The sequence below is a fragment of the Somniosus microcephalus genome, chromosome 14 (genome assembly GCF_052327205.1).
Source record: "Somniosus microcephalus isolate GS21.2 chromosome 14, FLI_Smic_1.0, whole genome shotgun sequence".
Taxonomy (NCBI): Eukaryota; Metazoa; Chordata; class Chondrichthyes; order Squaliformes; family Somniosidae; genus Somniosus; species Somniosus microcephalus.
In genome coordinates, this window is record NC_141000.1 from 121,191,132 (window position 1) to 121,207,526 (window position 16,395).

At 48.4% G+C, this 16,395-nt stretch overlaps 1 protein-coding gene across 3 annotated transcripts in view; it reads left to right on the forward strand.

Annotated features, from left to right (window-relative positions):
- ncam2a (neural cell adhesion molecule 2a) overlaps positions 1 to 16,395 on the forward strand; it is a 659,443-nt gene that overhangs the window by 73,995 nt on the left and 569,053 nt on the right. For 2 of the 3 annotated variants that reach the window (XM_086007258.1, XM_086007256.1), the window contains exon 1: positions 351 to 488. In XM_086007258.1, the coding sequence (XP_085863384.1) occupies positions 440 to 488 (49 nt within the window). In that variant the 5' untranslated portion in view covers positions 351 to 439. Of the gene's footprint in view, positions 1 to 344; positions 489 to 16,395 lie in introns of those variants that run through there. The other variant, XM_086007257.1, reaches the window with a different exon arrangement.

Here is a 16,395-nt window from a genome sequence, read left to right on the forward strand (position 1 = left end):
TTTGCGCTTAAAATTCCGCGATCTTTTGCGGCAGTTACTCCGTTTCTGGGCAAATTGCGGCAAAAAAAAAAACAGCGCAAACGAGCGGAAACTCTACCCTGGGCAGGTTTAAAGATGCCAAATAAAATGCAAGTTGTTGTTGTTGTTGTCGATGTTATCGCATTTTGAATGCTCAAAGTTTGCGGCTCAAAGTGTTCTGGCTTCATTAAAGACCAGTTAACTTGAGCCCTGTGCGTTGCAGTGAGGGGCAATGCATGAACACGTTCCAACAGGGAAGGGGTTGGGGGGGGATGTCAGAATACTTCTTCTTACTATGCTTTATCCTTGCTATGTTCTGTCCACAGAAAAGCTGACCTTTAAAGAAATCAGGTCTCCCCAGGAGTTCAGAGAGGGAGAAGATGCTGAGGTGATCTGTGAAGTGAGCAGCTCTCCTGCGCCTATGGTAACCTGGCTGCACAACAATCGAGATATCGGTGTTGAGCCAAGTGGTGAGTACCAGCTGTTGAAGTTCCTAAACTCTTGTCAAAGGTTTCAAACTCTCGACGGAACACAAGGCAAGAGAAGGGGGCCTGGTCAAATCCGATCCTTGCGCAAGTAGAATACTGGAGGCTTACAGCACAGTGGGGTGCCAATTCGACCCCATCGTGTGTCTGTGCTAGCTCTTTGCTGGCCCAATCCAAAGTCCAGTCCCATGCACATTATCCAAGCCCTTTAATCTCTTGGAGCAAGGTCTTGAAAAGTCTCCCCCTCACCCACCCACCAACGTGACCGCCCGCCAAAGTTAAATCAAGCAAAACATGGAACCAATTTTAAGTTTTGCCTTGTATCTTGTAAGATAAATTCAGGGTAAAGATAGCCATTCTGACCATCTTTATCCAGCCAGTACTCCATCACAACATCCTAACTGAGCCACCGTTTTTGGTATGATACTTTCATGGGCCTTGGAGCTCAGGGGCCATTGTGATCCTTACAGCATTTGATTGCCTCTGTCACTTCATAACCCGTACTCACGACATTAATTAGATTTTACACGTGTGCAGCATTAAAGGTTGGCATCATGGCCTGTGCCGGTAGGGTAGTGTGTCCCTTGGGGAATTGAAAGATGTCTTTTAGTCCATCATGCATGAAGAACATTCAAATTAGGACAGCTCCATACTCAAAATCAAATAAATCAAACCAAAATGGACAAGAGTATTACATAGAAAATACAGCAGAGAAACAGACCATTGGGCCCATCTAATCTGTGCTGGTGTTTATACTCCACGCGAGTCTCCTCCTATTCCATCTCCCTCAGCTCAGCCTTTCACCATATCTTTCTATTCCCTTTTCTCTCATGTACACGTCTAGTTTCCTTTTGAAAGCATCTAAGCTATTTGCCTCAACCACTTCCTGTGGTAGCGAGTTCCAGGTTCTAACTACTAAGAACCAAATAAACTGAAGTAGCAAAACTGAAAGAATGAAGAAGAATATAAATTAAAAATGTGTAATGTACTGTGGTATTGAACATGGGGCATGAAGATCAAGGCACAACATTTCATCCCAGCTGCCCAGCGAAAGCCAGGTTACTTACCGTTTCCACATTTCACGGTCGGAACGGAGGCGTCTGGACAGGCAGCTAAGCTGCCCGTCCAAAGCTAGCGGGGTCCTAATTGACATATGCTAATCGGGGACCGATTACATCACTGGGGCCCCGACATCGATTTTAACTTCGGCCTGAGCGGGGAAAGTCATGACAGCTTTCGCACCAGGTGAAGACTAGCCTGAATCACATTGAAGTTAATATGCAGGTACAGCAAGCAATTAGGAAGGCAAATGGTGTGTTGGCCTTTATTGCAAGGGAGTTGGAGTATAAGAGGGAGAAAGTCTTGCTGGCTGCAGTTATACAGGGCTTTGGTGAGACTACACCTGGAGTACTGTGCTCAGTTTTAGTCTCCTTGCCGAAGGAAAGATATACTTGCCTTGAAGGCGGTGCAGCGAAGCTTCGCTAGGATGAGAGGGCTGTCCTATGAGGAGAGATTGAGTGTAATGGGCCTGTATTCTCTGGAGTTTAGAAGAATGAGGTGATCTCATTGAAACATATAAAATTCTTAGAGGGCTTGACAGGGTAAATACTGAGAGGCTGTTTCCCCTGGCTGGGGAGTCTAGAACGAATGGTCATAGAGGGATGAGGATGCTCAGTCGTTGAGTATATTCAAGACTGAGATTGATAGTTTTTTTGTACACTAAGGGAATCAAGGAATATGGGGATAGGGCGGGAAAGTGGAGTTGAGGTCGAAGATCAGTCATGATCTTATTGAATGGTGGAGCAGGTTCGAGAGGCCATATGACCTACTGCTGCTTCTATTTCTTATATTCTTCTGAAGACGATCGGGAAGTGGAGAGGCCCTCCAGATAAGATTTTTTTTTTTTAACTTTCCGCTGTGGGGCCAGGAGGAGCAGGAATGCACTTCCAGGCCCCAGAAGGAAAGTTTAGGCCTCCCCTGCCCTTGACTCTCTCTCCTACCCCTCAGAGCGATATTCCCTGGAATCCTTTAACCCACACCTTATCTGAGAGCTGGCAGGTGCTTGATTTTCCGGGAGGCCGGCAGCCACTTTCTGCTCACTTCCCGTCCATTCCGTGTGGATGAGATACGTTAATGAGGCCTTAGCAGTTAAAATCACCATGTCTTCTTACCGCCGTGGGCAGGCAGGAAACTACAGAGAAATCTGTATAAACGGACATTCCCAAAAAACAGACACCTGCAACAAAAAACCGGACACTTATTGAGAGACCCAAATAACTTGCATGGTAAGATGTACAAGAGGTACTCTGAAACCACAGGCACCTGCAAATTATAAACTACCTACAGCCTTCAATGCACCAAGTCGCTTTAACAACTTAAAACATGGGACGTGCTGGTTGGCGTGAGGCAGCAGCGAGTTTTGTGAAGGAAAAAGCTTTTGTGGAATGGTTGGGCTCTTTACCCAACATCCATAGCGGCAGAGAAACCCCTCTATCTCTGGGATTGACTGCTTTCACTGCTCTGACCCAGGGGATAGAGCGCTTACTCTGCCGCTATAGATGCTAGGTGAAGAATTCCCCATTCTACTGAAAGTTGTTACAGGACATACAATGACCATTTTCAAAATAAGGACACCTGCAAAAAAAAAAAGGACAGCTGATGATAGTCCCTAAGGTGTCCGTAATTTTTATAAATTTGTTCCTGGGATGTGGGCGTCATGTGCAATGCCAACATTTATTGCCCATCCCTAATTGCCCATGAGAAGGTGGTGGTGAACCGTTGCAGTCTGTTTGGTGAATGTGCTCCCACAGTGCTTTTAGGGAGGGAGTTCCAGGATTTTGACCCAGCGACGATGAAGGAACGACGATATATTTCCAAGTCAGGGTGTTGTGTAACTTGGAGGGGAACTTGGAGGTGGTGGTGTTCCCATGCGCCTGCTGCCCTTGTCCTTCTAGGTGGTAGAGGTTGTGGGTTTGGGAGGTGCTGTCGAAGAAGCCTTGGCGAGTTGCTGCAGTGAATCTTGGAGATGGTTTATAGGGTTCACTATAACTGAAACCAGCCGTTTCCTAGCTAGAAAACCACTAGCAGTTAAAATTCCTCTCCCCAAGTGTAGTGTTCAGGATGAAGTGTAGTTAAAGGGCAGGGGATAATTGGTGCGTAGACATAATTCAAACCCCTTTTTAAACTCATCCATTTTATCTTTATTTTTAGATAATACTTTGATTTTATATTATTACTTATAGTTAAATAGCAAAAGCTTTGGGAAGCAGAGAAGTAGAGTTGGTTGGATTGTGTGAGTTTCTCTGCAGTACAGGCAAAGGAGCTCGGAGGTGCAAAAACGGAGGTTGCTACAGTGCCACCACTGGCGGGAAGGTGTAATTACAGCGTGACACATTTACATAAGCATTTATCATTATTAAAATTAGATATAGGTATTTATAATGGGAATAAGTGTAACAAAAAAATATGGCAACAGGAAGTAAGGTTTTACAGACAAGGAGTGTAAGCAAGTGTAGGATTTTTAATATATTTTAGATGATTAACAGGGCAGTGAAACAGATTGAAGCATAGAGTGGTGTCGCTTCAGTGGTAAGACTTTGATTTAACCACCTATATTGCTGCATGACTGGTCTTAATTGTGCTGCTGTGGGGAGGTATTGAGAAACCTGGTTGCTAGGCCACAACTTGTAATGAAAGTCACCACCAAGGTTGAACAGGTGAAGAGAGAAGCTGAAGCACATCAACATGTTTGGCTGGGTGAGGCCAGACGTGTGTTTTAAAAGACTAGAAACTGTAGAAGCTTGCAGACGCTGCGGGAAGTAATCAGGTGCCCAGTTTTGAGCACTTGCAAAAGAATGAGTCGGCAGCAGTGGGATGATTGCACTGATGATGATTAGGTTGTGTGGGAGTGATGACAATCCCATGTTGGGCTCCAGAAGGCAACAAACAAGTACAGGCTTCACATTTAAAGTTTGCGGTGTGATCTGAACTCACAATAAGATTATTTATTTTCAATCGCACTCATGCAGTGTTCTCTATTGGTGTGAGATCATGCTGTGTAATATTAGCATACAATTACATTTATTACAGTAGTCCATTCGTTCATTGATGTAACCAAATATTTCACCAATCACCACTGAACCCAGAGATTCTGGGCTTGGTTATAATCTTGGACCACTGTCTCTGGCTCGCAGTCCTTCAACCCTTCTCCCTTCCAAGAATCACAGCATAGTACAGCACAGAAGGAGTCCATTCGGCCCATCGGGTCTGCGCCGGCTCTTTCGAAGAGCAATCCAGTTAGTCCCACTCCCCCGCTCTTCCCCATATCCCTGCAATATTTTTCTTCTTCAAGTATTTATCCAATTCCCTTTGAAAAGCCACTATTGAATCTGCTTCCAGGCAGTGCATTCCAAATCCTAACCACTCGTTGCGTAAAAAGGTTTTTCCTCCTGTCACCTCTGGTTCTGGCACGACAAGCTCTTTTCTAACAAAAGTTACCAACTTCTATTAGCGAGTACTGGAAGCTATGAGAGAATTGTCATAAATACAAGTGGATCTATAACAGATGCACAACCCACTGCTCTCAGAGACATCGCGTAATACAGCTTCCAACTCTTCATAATATTGAGGCCCGTAATATCTTCTTTATGGCTATTACTCGATTCTGAGAACCCTTTTAACCTTTCCCAACCTGTAGTATAATAGCTATCTTAAACACCTGTCATTCTATTTTAAACCTTAAGCTCAAATTACCAGCACATCAAAGGCAAGTCTTATTCTTCACACTTTCAATCAGGCATGTCATGGGACTTTCTATTGCCGAGGAGATATTGCTCCTATTTTGAGTTGACAGCTGATGCAAGGATGACGTAGAAGATTTATCGAGTGTAGAAGTAAATGGAGCACTGCTGAAGATAAAGACTGCATTTTAGAATTATTGGCAAAAGATCTGGAGGGGAGTTGAGGAGAATTTTTTTCACTCAGAGAGTTGTCGGGATCTGGAACGTGCGACCTGAAATGGTGGCGGTTTCCATAAATAATTTTTAAAGGGATTTGGACAGGTACTTGCTCTTCGAATGAGCCAACGCAGACTCGATGGGCCAAATGGCCTCTTTCTGTGCTGAGGAGCTTACAGGGGTTACGGACAAAAAGCTGGGGGGTGGGTGGTGGTGGGGGTGGGACTAAGCACGACTGCTCTGTCAAGGAACCAGCACAGGCATGACGGATCGAATGGCCTCATTCTGTGCTGTAGAATTCTTTGATTCTACGAATTGAATTGGGTTAACCCTAACCCTAACCCTAACCCTAAACCTAACCCTAACCCTAAACTGCACTTTTTCGGTTGCTGGGAAAGATTGACTACTTTGAGTTGCTGATGTCCCTTTGTTAAAAAAAGTATTTTTGTTGGTTTTGGGAGGGGGGAAAACAATGAGCCTCATTTTCTTAAAAGCATTTCCTCCCTGTAACCTTTCCCGGGTCTTCCTTCCCCCACCCCCTCCAGGTGCAATTCATGGCATAAAGGGGACCCGTGCTCAGACTTTTACAGTTTTGCAATCGGCTACTGGCATGCTCAGTAAAGTGGACCATGGGGAGACTCTCCTTGTGATATTCCTTTTCCCTACTTGGAAGCACCTGATCTTTGCTCGGGACCTGTCGCCATGGTGACCATGGATACGACTGTAAACACAGCCTGAGGATGATTGGGCGCAAAACCCACTCCGTGCAGCCACGCGGTGAGGCTCCATTTCACGGAGGTGTCGCACCGCCCTGCTGAATGCACACGATTGCCGAAGGAGCATTATGTGACCAATCCTTCGCCTGACAGTGAGGGAGGGAGGGCGTTCAAATGGATTTGATCGAATGTATTGAAAATCGAAAGGGTGGTGGGGTGGAACTTGGTTACGCCTCTTTTTTGGCTCCATAACAAAAGCCAGCAGCATGCTCCCCAAAAGGGCTACATTTAAGAGGCGTCCTTAAAACCTACTTCTTTGACCAAGCTTTTTGCCACTTGTCCTAATATCTTCTTATGTGGCGTGCAATGTTCCCTCTAATTTTTTTTTTCATGCGCTGTCCCTTTAACGGGCTGCGCGGCCCATTCAAATTTTCGCGCATGCGCGGTTTCTTCCATTGGAAAGCTGGTGAGTGGCCTGTGCGGGTCCTCCAGACCTTAGCAGGAATGTTGGTGGCTCGGTGTCAAATTAACGCTCCTGGGAAGCGCCTTGGGACATTTTACTACGTTCAGGGTGCTATATAAATACAAGTTGTCGACATGCACACATAGTTTATTTTCGATATATGTGGTATAAGAGTACCAAGTGTTGGAAGTAGTTTCTTGCCAAAATTCGTTCTCTTACAAAGATCCCACCGTAGGTCCTTTACACTCTTTGTAGATTTCTGTCTACACTTTACATAAAAACTCCTCGATGATAGTTAAAATCTGCTAGGCTGACTCTCCAGTGCAGTGCTGAGGGAGTGCTGCACTGTCGGAGGTGCTGTCTTTCAGATGAGACGTTAACCCGAGGCCCCGTCTGCTCTCTCAGGTGGGCGTAAAAGATCCCATGGCACTATTTCGAAGAAGAGCAGGGGAGTTCTCCCCGGTGTCCTGGGGCCAATATTTATCCCTCAATCAACATCACTAAAACAGATTATCTGGTCATTATCACATTGCTGTTTGTGGGAGCTTGCTGTGCGCAAATTGGCTGCCGCGTTTCCTACATTACAACAGTGACTACACTTCAAAAGTGCTTCATTGGCTGTAAAATGCTTTGAGACGTCCGGTGGTCATGAAAGGCGCTATATAAATGCAAGGCTTTCTTTTACGAGATTTTCAATATTTTTACGCAAAGCTGCGATGATTTAAATTCACGTTGTAAATGCAAGTTGTTGCTGGCTGTTGTTGAGGACTGAGGCCGGCGCCCGTCACACCTCCGCCAGGCAGCTGGCACGTTTTACTAAGTTGAATACCGGGCCCCTTGCCTCACCAGCAGAGGCCCAGAGATAAGTTGCTGGAGAGAAGGGGCTGTGGCGCGACCGCACAGGCCAGGGAAAGGAGCCGATCGCCAGGACTGGGGGGGATTCCGGGATGAGCATTTCTGCTCCTCCTGGCTCCACAGCTGTAATTGCTGAATTTTTTTTTTTTAAAACAATAAATTTCCCTTTTCGTTGGTGGGCAGCAGAGGCTGCTGAAGAATCCCGTGTGGAACAGGCCCGGCTCCTGCTCCTGCTCATCGCCAAACAATTGCAGCGCGTTAGGCTCCTCATGTGTAAGGGATGTGATTTTCGTTTTATTCAGACAGCCACCGGGGAGGCCTGAAAAATGAACCCAACACATAGAATCATATAAATAACAACAGAAAACGCTGGAAAAACTCAGCAGGCCAGGGCAGCGTCTGTGGAGAGAGGAACAGAGTTAATGTTTCAGGTCGAAGACCCTTCGTCAGAACATAGAAACATAGAAACATAGAAGATAGGAGCAGGAGTAGGCCATTCGACCCCTCGAGCCTGCTCCGCCATTCAATGAGATCATGGCTGATCATCCAAATTCAGTACCCTGTCCCTGCCTTCTCCCCATATCCCTTGATCCCTTTAGCCTTAAGAAATATATCTAACTCTTTCTTGAATATATTTAATGAATTGGCCTCCACTGCCTTCTGTGGTAGAGAATTCCACAGGTTCACCACTCTCTGGGTGAAGAAATTCCTCCTCATCTCTGTCCTAAATGGCTTACCCCTTATCTTTAGACTGTGACCCCTGGTTCTGGACTCCCCGACCATCGGGAACATCCTTCCTGCATCTAGTCTGTCCAGTCCTGTTAGAATTTTATAAGTTTCAATGAGATCCCCTCTCATTCTTCTAAACTCCAGCGAGTATAAGCCCAATCGACCCAATCTCTCCTCATACGTCATTCCTGCCATCCCAGGTATCAGCCTGGTGAATCTTCGCTGAACTCCTTCCATGGCAAGAACATCCTTCCTCAGATAAGGCGACCAAAACTGCACACAATACTCAAGATGTGGTCTCACCAAGGCCCTGTACAACTGCAGCAAGACATCCTTGCTCCTGTACTGGAAAAAAAGCAGGAAAAGGGATAGATTTTAAAGCAAGTGGGGGCTGGGAAAAGGGGGCGGGGATGAAAGAACAAAAGGGAAGGTCAGTGATAGGATAGAAAGCAGGAGAGATTGAGAGACATTGAGAGACATTAAGAGATATTCAAGGAATAAAGGATGGCTCTGGATGAAGTGTGAATGGCCCGGGCAGAATGAAGGACAGCTGCCTTGTGGGAGGGAATAAAAAAGCCCAGATGAAAGTGTGGATTAAAAAAAAGAGAAAATATATATATATATCATAGAATGGTCATGTGGTAAACCACTGTTTGTATTCCACTGTGTACATGCCTGGACATGCCTCGGCTGACTCCTCCCACAAGTCCTAGTATAAAGGTGACTGCTCCCCAGCCCTTTGTATTTCTGGACCGGTCGACCACTCGAGGCAGACCTTCATTCTTTTGTTAATAAAAGCCTTTAGTTACTCTCTTAACTCTCAGTCTTTTATGAGTAATTGATAGCGCATCAGGTCACAGCACAGAAGGAGGCCATTCCGCCCGTCGAGCCCGTGCAACCTCATTTATCTGTGGCCTAAACTTACGTGTATCTTGGGCGCGAGGTATCCCGTTGCTAAATTTATCCTCGTTGCACCTGAATTCCGCCTGTAAAAAAGGCTCAGCACTGCCGATTTCTAGCCCGGTGGGTCTGTACGTCACAGAGATCTATTCTGCCTCTAGCATCTCTCTCTGGACCAAGACGATCGCACCCTATCGCTTTTTTCAGTACGTTTCAAATGGAATGCTGTGGGACATAAACAAGAGCAGTTCATCAAAACAAGGAAGCAGGTTATCAATTAGTGCAGCCAACAACAACTTCTATTTATAAAGCGCCTTTAACGTTGTAAAACATCCCAAGGCGCTTCACAGGAGCGTTATAAGACAAAAAAAATTTGACACCGAGCCGCATAAGGATAAATTATGGCCGATGACCAAAAGCTTGGTCAAAGAGGTAGGTTTTAAGGAGCGTCTTAAAGGAGGAGAGAGAGGTAGCGAGGCGGAGAGGTTTAGGGAGGGAATTCCAGAGCTTAGGGCCCAGGCAACAGAAGGCACGGCCACCGATGGTTGAGCGATTATAATCAGGGATGCTCAAGAGGCCAGAATTAGAGGAGTGCAGATATCTCAGGGGGTTGTGGGGCTGGAGGAGATTACAGAGATAGGGAGGGGCGAGGCCATGGAGGGGTTTGAAAACAAGGATGAGGATTTTGAAATCGAGGTGCTGCTTAACCGGGAGCCAATGTAGGTCAGCGAGCACAGGGGTGATGGGTGAACAGGACTTGGTGCGAGTTTGGACACAGGCAGCCGAGGTTTGGATGGCCTCACGTTTACGTTGGGTGGAATGTGGGAGGCCAGCCAGGAGTGCGTTGGAATAGTCAAGTCTAGAGGTAACAAAGGCATGGATGAGGGTTTCAGCAGCGGAAGAGCTGAGGCAAGGGCAGAGCTGGGTGATGTTATGGAGGTGGAAATAGAAGGTCTTAGTTATGCCACAGATATGTGGTTGAAAGCTCATTTCAGGGTCAAGGTTGCGAACAGTGTGGTTCAGCCTCAGACAGATGTTAGGGAGAGGGATGGAGTCAGTGGCTAGCGAAAGGAGTTTGTGGTGGGTACTGAAAACAATGGCTTCGGTCTTCCCAATATTTAATTGGAGAAAATATCTGCTCATCCAGAACAGGATGTCGGACAAGCAGTCTGACAACTTAGAGACCGTGGAGGGGTCGAGAGAACTGGTGGTGAGAGGTGGGTGTCGTCAGCGTACATGTGGAAACTGACCAAGGCCATTGATCTAATATGAGTGATCCATCTCTCATCTCCAGTTGCTAACTGTTACACTTTTTTCTAGCCTTTCTCTGTTTTATTGATATGGTTATGATCTGGGTTCCTGTGAACATTCCTTTCTTGTTCCTTCTCCAACAACAACATTTATACAGCAGTTTTACCACAGTAAAACTTCCAAAGGTGCATCTCACTTACGCCCAAAATTTAAGCCACATGATTAGTTTGCACCCAGATTACGTACGTATCTGGTCAGTAAATGCGGAGGAAACTCCAAACCCATTAGTCCTTGCTTCCTCCTTCCTTCCTCTCAGCTGGTTGTAAAAGATCCCGCGGCATTATTTCAAAGAAGAGCAGGGGAGTTCTCCCCGGTGTCCTGGGCCAATTTTTATCCCTCAACCAACTCCTATTAACAGATTACCTGGTCATTATCACATTGCTGTTTGTGGGAGCTTGCTGTGTGTAAAATTGGTTGCTGCATTTCCTACATTACAACAGTGACTACACTTCAAAAGTTCGCCATTGGCTGTGAAGCGCATTGGGATGTCCTGAGGTTGTGAAATTGAATCAAGTTGAATTCTTTGATGAAGTAACAAGGAGGATTGATGAAGGGAATGCAGTGGATGTTGTCTTTCAGAAGTTGTTTGACGAAGTACCACCTAGAAGGCTGGTTAACAAAATTGAGGCTAATATAATAGGTGGGTCAGTGACAGCTTGGATAAGGAATTGGCTTAAGGACAGGAAACAGCGAGTTGTGGTAAATGGCTGTTTTTCAGACTGGGGGATGGTAGATAGTGGTGTTCCCCAAGGGTCAGTGCTGGGGCCACTGCTTTTTTGATATATATAAATGACCTGGATATTAGAATACAAAGTACAATTTCTAAATTTGCCGATGACACCAAACTTGAGGGGGTGTGGCAAACAGTGAGGATGATACCAATCGACTGCAACAGGACATTGAAAGGCTAGCAGAATGGGCAGACAAGTGGCAGATGGAATTTAATACGGAGAAGTGTGAGGTGATGCATTTTGGCAGAAGGAACAGGGAGAGGCAATATACACTTAATGGCACAGTTTTAAAGAGTGTGCAGGGACAGAGGGACCTGGGAGTTAATGTGCATAGGTCCCTGAAGGTGGCAGGACATATTGAGAGAGTGGTTAGCAAAGCATATGGGATCTTGGATTTCATAAATAGAGGTATTGAGTACAAAAGTAGAGAAGTTATGCTGAACCTTTATAAAGCACTGGTTAGGCCACAACTGGAGTATTGCATCCAGTTCTGGTCACCACACTTTAGGAAGGATGTGAAGGCCCTTGAGAGGGTGCAGAGGAGATTTACCAGAATGGTTCCGGGGATGGGAGATCTTAGCTACAAGGACAGGTTGGAGAAGCTGGATTTGTTTTCATGAGAGCAAAGGAGGTTGAGGGGTGATTTGATCGAGGTGTACAAGATTATGACGGGTTTGGGTAGGCCAGACAGGGAAAGGCTGTTCCCACTAGTTGATGGTACAAGGACTAGGGGACACAGATTTAAGGTTTTGGGCAAGAGATACAGGGGGGATGTGAGGAAAAACTTTTTTACGCAGCGAGTGGTGATGACCTGGAATTCGCTGCCGACGGAAGTGGTGGAAGCGGAGACACTCAATGTTTTCAAGGGGAGACTGGATAGGCACTTGAGGGAAATAAACTTGCAGGGCTATGGGGATAGAGCGGGGGAATGGGACTGACTGGATTGCTCTACAGAGAGCCGGCGTGGACTCGATGGGCTGAATGGCCTCCTTCTGTGCCGATATGACTCTATGGGGGAAAAATTGGGTCGTGCCCTCTTTAAGGCGCTAACTTCGCCGAAGCGCTACTTTTAGAGCCCCTAAAATATTAGCGCCCCCGCACCCGAAATTCACTGGTAGCGCCCCAAGAGGGAGGCGGGGTGCTACTGGAAGCGACCCACCTCCCTCTTGGGGCGCTGCAAGGGAATATCACGGCGCTATGTGCCGCAGAGCATGGCGCTGTGGCACGTTGCGCCACGGTACTGCAGGCCTTCCTCCCCTTCCTAAAGGGGAGGGGCCTAGTGCAGCGCGACCCGGGGCCCAGCTGGGCCACCAGGGATCGGAGTGCTGGCTAAAGAGTCCGGCACTCAAGAGAAGTGCCAGGCTGACGGAGCGCAGCCGGAACCCCGTGGGGGGGCGGGTCAGGAGGCCGGGGACAGCAGCGGGGGCAGGTGCTGGCAGGTGGCCAGCAACAAAAATGGCCGCCCGGCACCTCCCGTTTAATTTGCGTCGCTCCGGCCACAGGTAGGCCCCCCCTGACCCTGTCGGACATAGCGTCCGGCGGTAAGTCAGGGGGCGCTACCAAAGATCGTGGCCAGGGCGTGAGCGGGGCGCTGCACACTGCGATGACCTCATCACCGGCGGCGCAGCGCCACAGGGCGCTAACTGTTACCGCCGCCGCTAACCTCCCGCTGAATTTCGCGGGAGGCGTTGGCGCGCCGCGCCCAGGCGCTAATTGCTTCGCGCCCTGTTAGCGCCTTCTTATTACTCTATGAAAGGCGCTATTTAAATGCAAGTTCTTTCTTCCTTATACAACCATCTGGCTTTTAAAACCTGTGGATGTCATCACTTAATCATTGCTTTCCGATTCACCTCACCTTTTGAAAAAATTCTTTTTTTTAAATTAGTAAGCCAATGCGTTGTTCGTGGCCTTTCACTTTTATCTATAAATTAATTTTTTAAAAAGGATCGTGCCATTTTGAAGATTGGTCTGATCCACTGTGTTGAAAGCATTCTCAATAATACACATAATCAGCCTTGTGTTAGCAGTCTCCACTCTGCATCAAGTTAAATGAGGCAATTTAAATCAGGCAAATTGTTATGTATGAAACAATATACTACTGCCAGTCACAGGGTATTGCAACAGAAGCTGCTCATAATTAAACTTGGCATGATCAGTGTTGTCACCAAGCTTATTTACCATACTTTTGTTAAAATGCGATGTTGATAATTGCACTTAAGCTAAGCTATCTAAACTACATTAAAAATAGTAAGTGTGACTAGTGCGTGCACATTATCCTCCAGATGGCACACTCCAGCTGTCACACTTTGTTATGTGTGTAAGCCAACCTTGAAATGCTGGGTACTATTGACCTACGACCTGAAACTGACAGGTACTATCCAATCTGAAAAGTCCCTTAACCAAACAACAATAAATCTCCAATTGATCTGAGGCCGTGTTTACCTGACAATGACCTTAAGAGGTTGCAGCTTCACCTTAGTAGCAGAATGATACATTTAGTGGTATAATCGCATAGACTTACGTAGAACATGTATAGCACAGAAACAGGCCATTCGGCCGAACTGGTCCATGCCAGTGTTCATGCTCCACACAAGCCTCCTCCCGCCCCTCTTCAACTAACCCAATCAGTGTAACCCTCTATTCCTTTCTCCCTCATGCACTCATCTAGCTTCCCCTTAAATGGACCTTTGCTCTTCAATAACAGCAAAAATAACAACTTGCATTTATATAGCGCCTTTAAATGTAGTAAAACGTCCCAACGTGCTCCACAGGAGCATTAACAAACATAATTTGGCACCGAGCCATATAAGGAGATATTAGGGCAGGTGAGAGGTAGGTTTTAAGGAGCTTCTTAAAGGAAGAAAGAGAGGTAGAGAGGCGGAGAGATTTAGGGAGGGAATTCCAGAGCTTAGGGCCCAGGCAGCTGAAGGCACGGCCACCAATGGCAGAGCGATTAAAATCGGGGAGGCGCAAGAGGCCAGAATTGGAGGAGCGCAGAGATCTATGAGGGGTTGTGGGGCCGGAGGAGGTTACAGAGATGGGGAAGGGCGAGGCCATGGAGGGGTTTGAAAGCAAGGATGAGAATTTTGAAATCGAGGTGTTGCCGGACCGGGAGCCAATGTAGGTCAACAAGCACAGGGGTGATGGGTGAACGGGACTTGGTGCAAGTTAGGTCACGGGGAGCAGAGTTTTGGATGAGCTCATTTATCAGAGGTGGAAGATGGAAGGCCGGCCAGGAGAGTATTGGAATAGTCAAGTCCAGAGGTAACAAAGACACGGAGGAAGTTTCAATGGCAGATGAGCCTCAAACCACTCCCTGTGGCAGCGAGTTCCACATCCTCACCATTCTCTGGGTAAAGAAGTTTCTTCTGAATTCCCTATTGAACTAATTAGTGAAATGATCCCGGACATTGGTAAAGTGTTCACACAGGTTACGCCATCCAGTGACCGAGGGACTATATAATACTGTTGTCCTTATAAAGGAGCTGATCATTCGTCTTGCCCCGAGCAACATCATAGTTGATTTGGGGAGGTGGATATCAGGGCGGGGGCTTTGGGGTGGTGTGGTGGTGGGAGGGGCGGTTCAGGTCTTTTCATCCACAGTGCAGATTGCGTGGGAAGTGATAGGAGCGATCGCACCTCCCGCCCAATGGCACCAGCGAGATGCTGGAACCATTTTCATTGTCGGGCCTCATTTAAATTTGATTGGCAGGCTGCTGGCACTTAATGAACACTGACAGGAGGCTCACCTATTTCGGGGGGTGGGGAGGGGGAGGAGGGAGGAGGGTGGGTGCGGGGAATCGGATGGCTCCTCCGCAAAGCTGAACTGGAAGTAAGGCTTTGAAGGAGTGGGGGGGGGGGCGCGAGGGGAGGGGGTAATCCCTGGGCTGGGAGGGGGGAGGGGAGGGGGTAATCCTGGGGTGGGGGGGAGGGGAGGGGGTAATCCCTGGGGTGGGGGGTGCTGGAGGAGGGCAGGGGGTAATCCCTGGGGTGGGGGGTGGGGGAGGGGAGGGGCTAATACCCGGGGTGGGGGTGGTGGGGAAGGGGAGGGGGTAATCCCCGGGGTGGGGGGTGCTGGAGGAGGGGAGGGGGTAATCCCCGGGATGGGGGGTGGGGGAGGGGAGGCGGTAATCCCCGGGGTGGGGTGGGGGGAGGGGAGGGAAGGGGGTAATCCCTGGGGTGTGGGGGGAGGGGGAGGGGAGGGGGTAATCCCCGGGGTTGGGTGGGGAGGGGAGGGGAGGGGCTAATCCCCGGGGTGGTGGGGGTGGGGAGGGGGTAATCCCCGGGGTTGGGGGGGGAGGGGGGAGGGGAGGGGAGGGGCTAATCCCCAGGGTGGGAGGTGTTGGGGGAGGGGAGGGGGGTAATCCCCGGGGTGGGGGGGGTGGTGGAGGGGAGGGGATAATCCCCGGGGTGGGAGGTGGTGGGGGAGGGGAGGGGGTAATCCCCGGGGTGGGAGGTGGTGGGGGAGGGGAGGGGGTAATCCCCGGGGTTGGGGGGGGGGAGGGGAGGGGCTAATCCCCGGGGTGGGAGGTGGTGGGGGTGGGGAGGGGGTAATCCCCGGGGTTAGGGGGGGAGGGGAGGGGAGGGTCTAATCCCCGGGGTGGGAGGTGGGGGAGGGGAGGGGGTAATCCCCGGGGTGGGGGTGGAGAGGAGAGGGGGTAATCCCCAGGGTGGGGGGGTGGTGGTGGAGGGGAGGGGCTAATCCCCGGGGTGGGGGCTGCTGGAGGAGGGGGAATGACTCTGAGCGACCAGCGGCAAGTGGGAAGACTTTTGTTGGGCCGGGATGAGTGCGCTTCACCTGGTTGAACAGCAAACATTGCATCCCGGTCCTACAAATGGTTGAGGGCCCCAATTTTAAATATATTGAGGAAGCTTCTGCCTGTTTTGGCCACGCACATCAGGGCCCGCTCGAAGGCTGAGGCAGGCAGGCTCCGAGCTGCTGGTCGGCTGTACTTTAAAAAAAAATGTTTGCCTAACGTTTATCAGCATTAATAAAGCAGTCGGGCAAATGATACAAAACAATCTTTTGAAAGAGAAAAAAGAAAGTCAGCCAAGCATTGACTTGGAGCCTGAGATTCACAGTTAGCACTGCCCTCTGATGGCCTTCAACAGTTTAGAAGTAGCTATAATTACGTGTAATTGCCTGTATGGAGCAGCAGCCTTAAGAACATAAGAAATAGGAGCAGGAGTCAGCCATTTGGCCCCTCGAGTCTGCTCCGCCATTCAATAAGA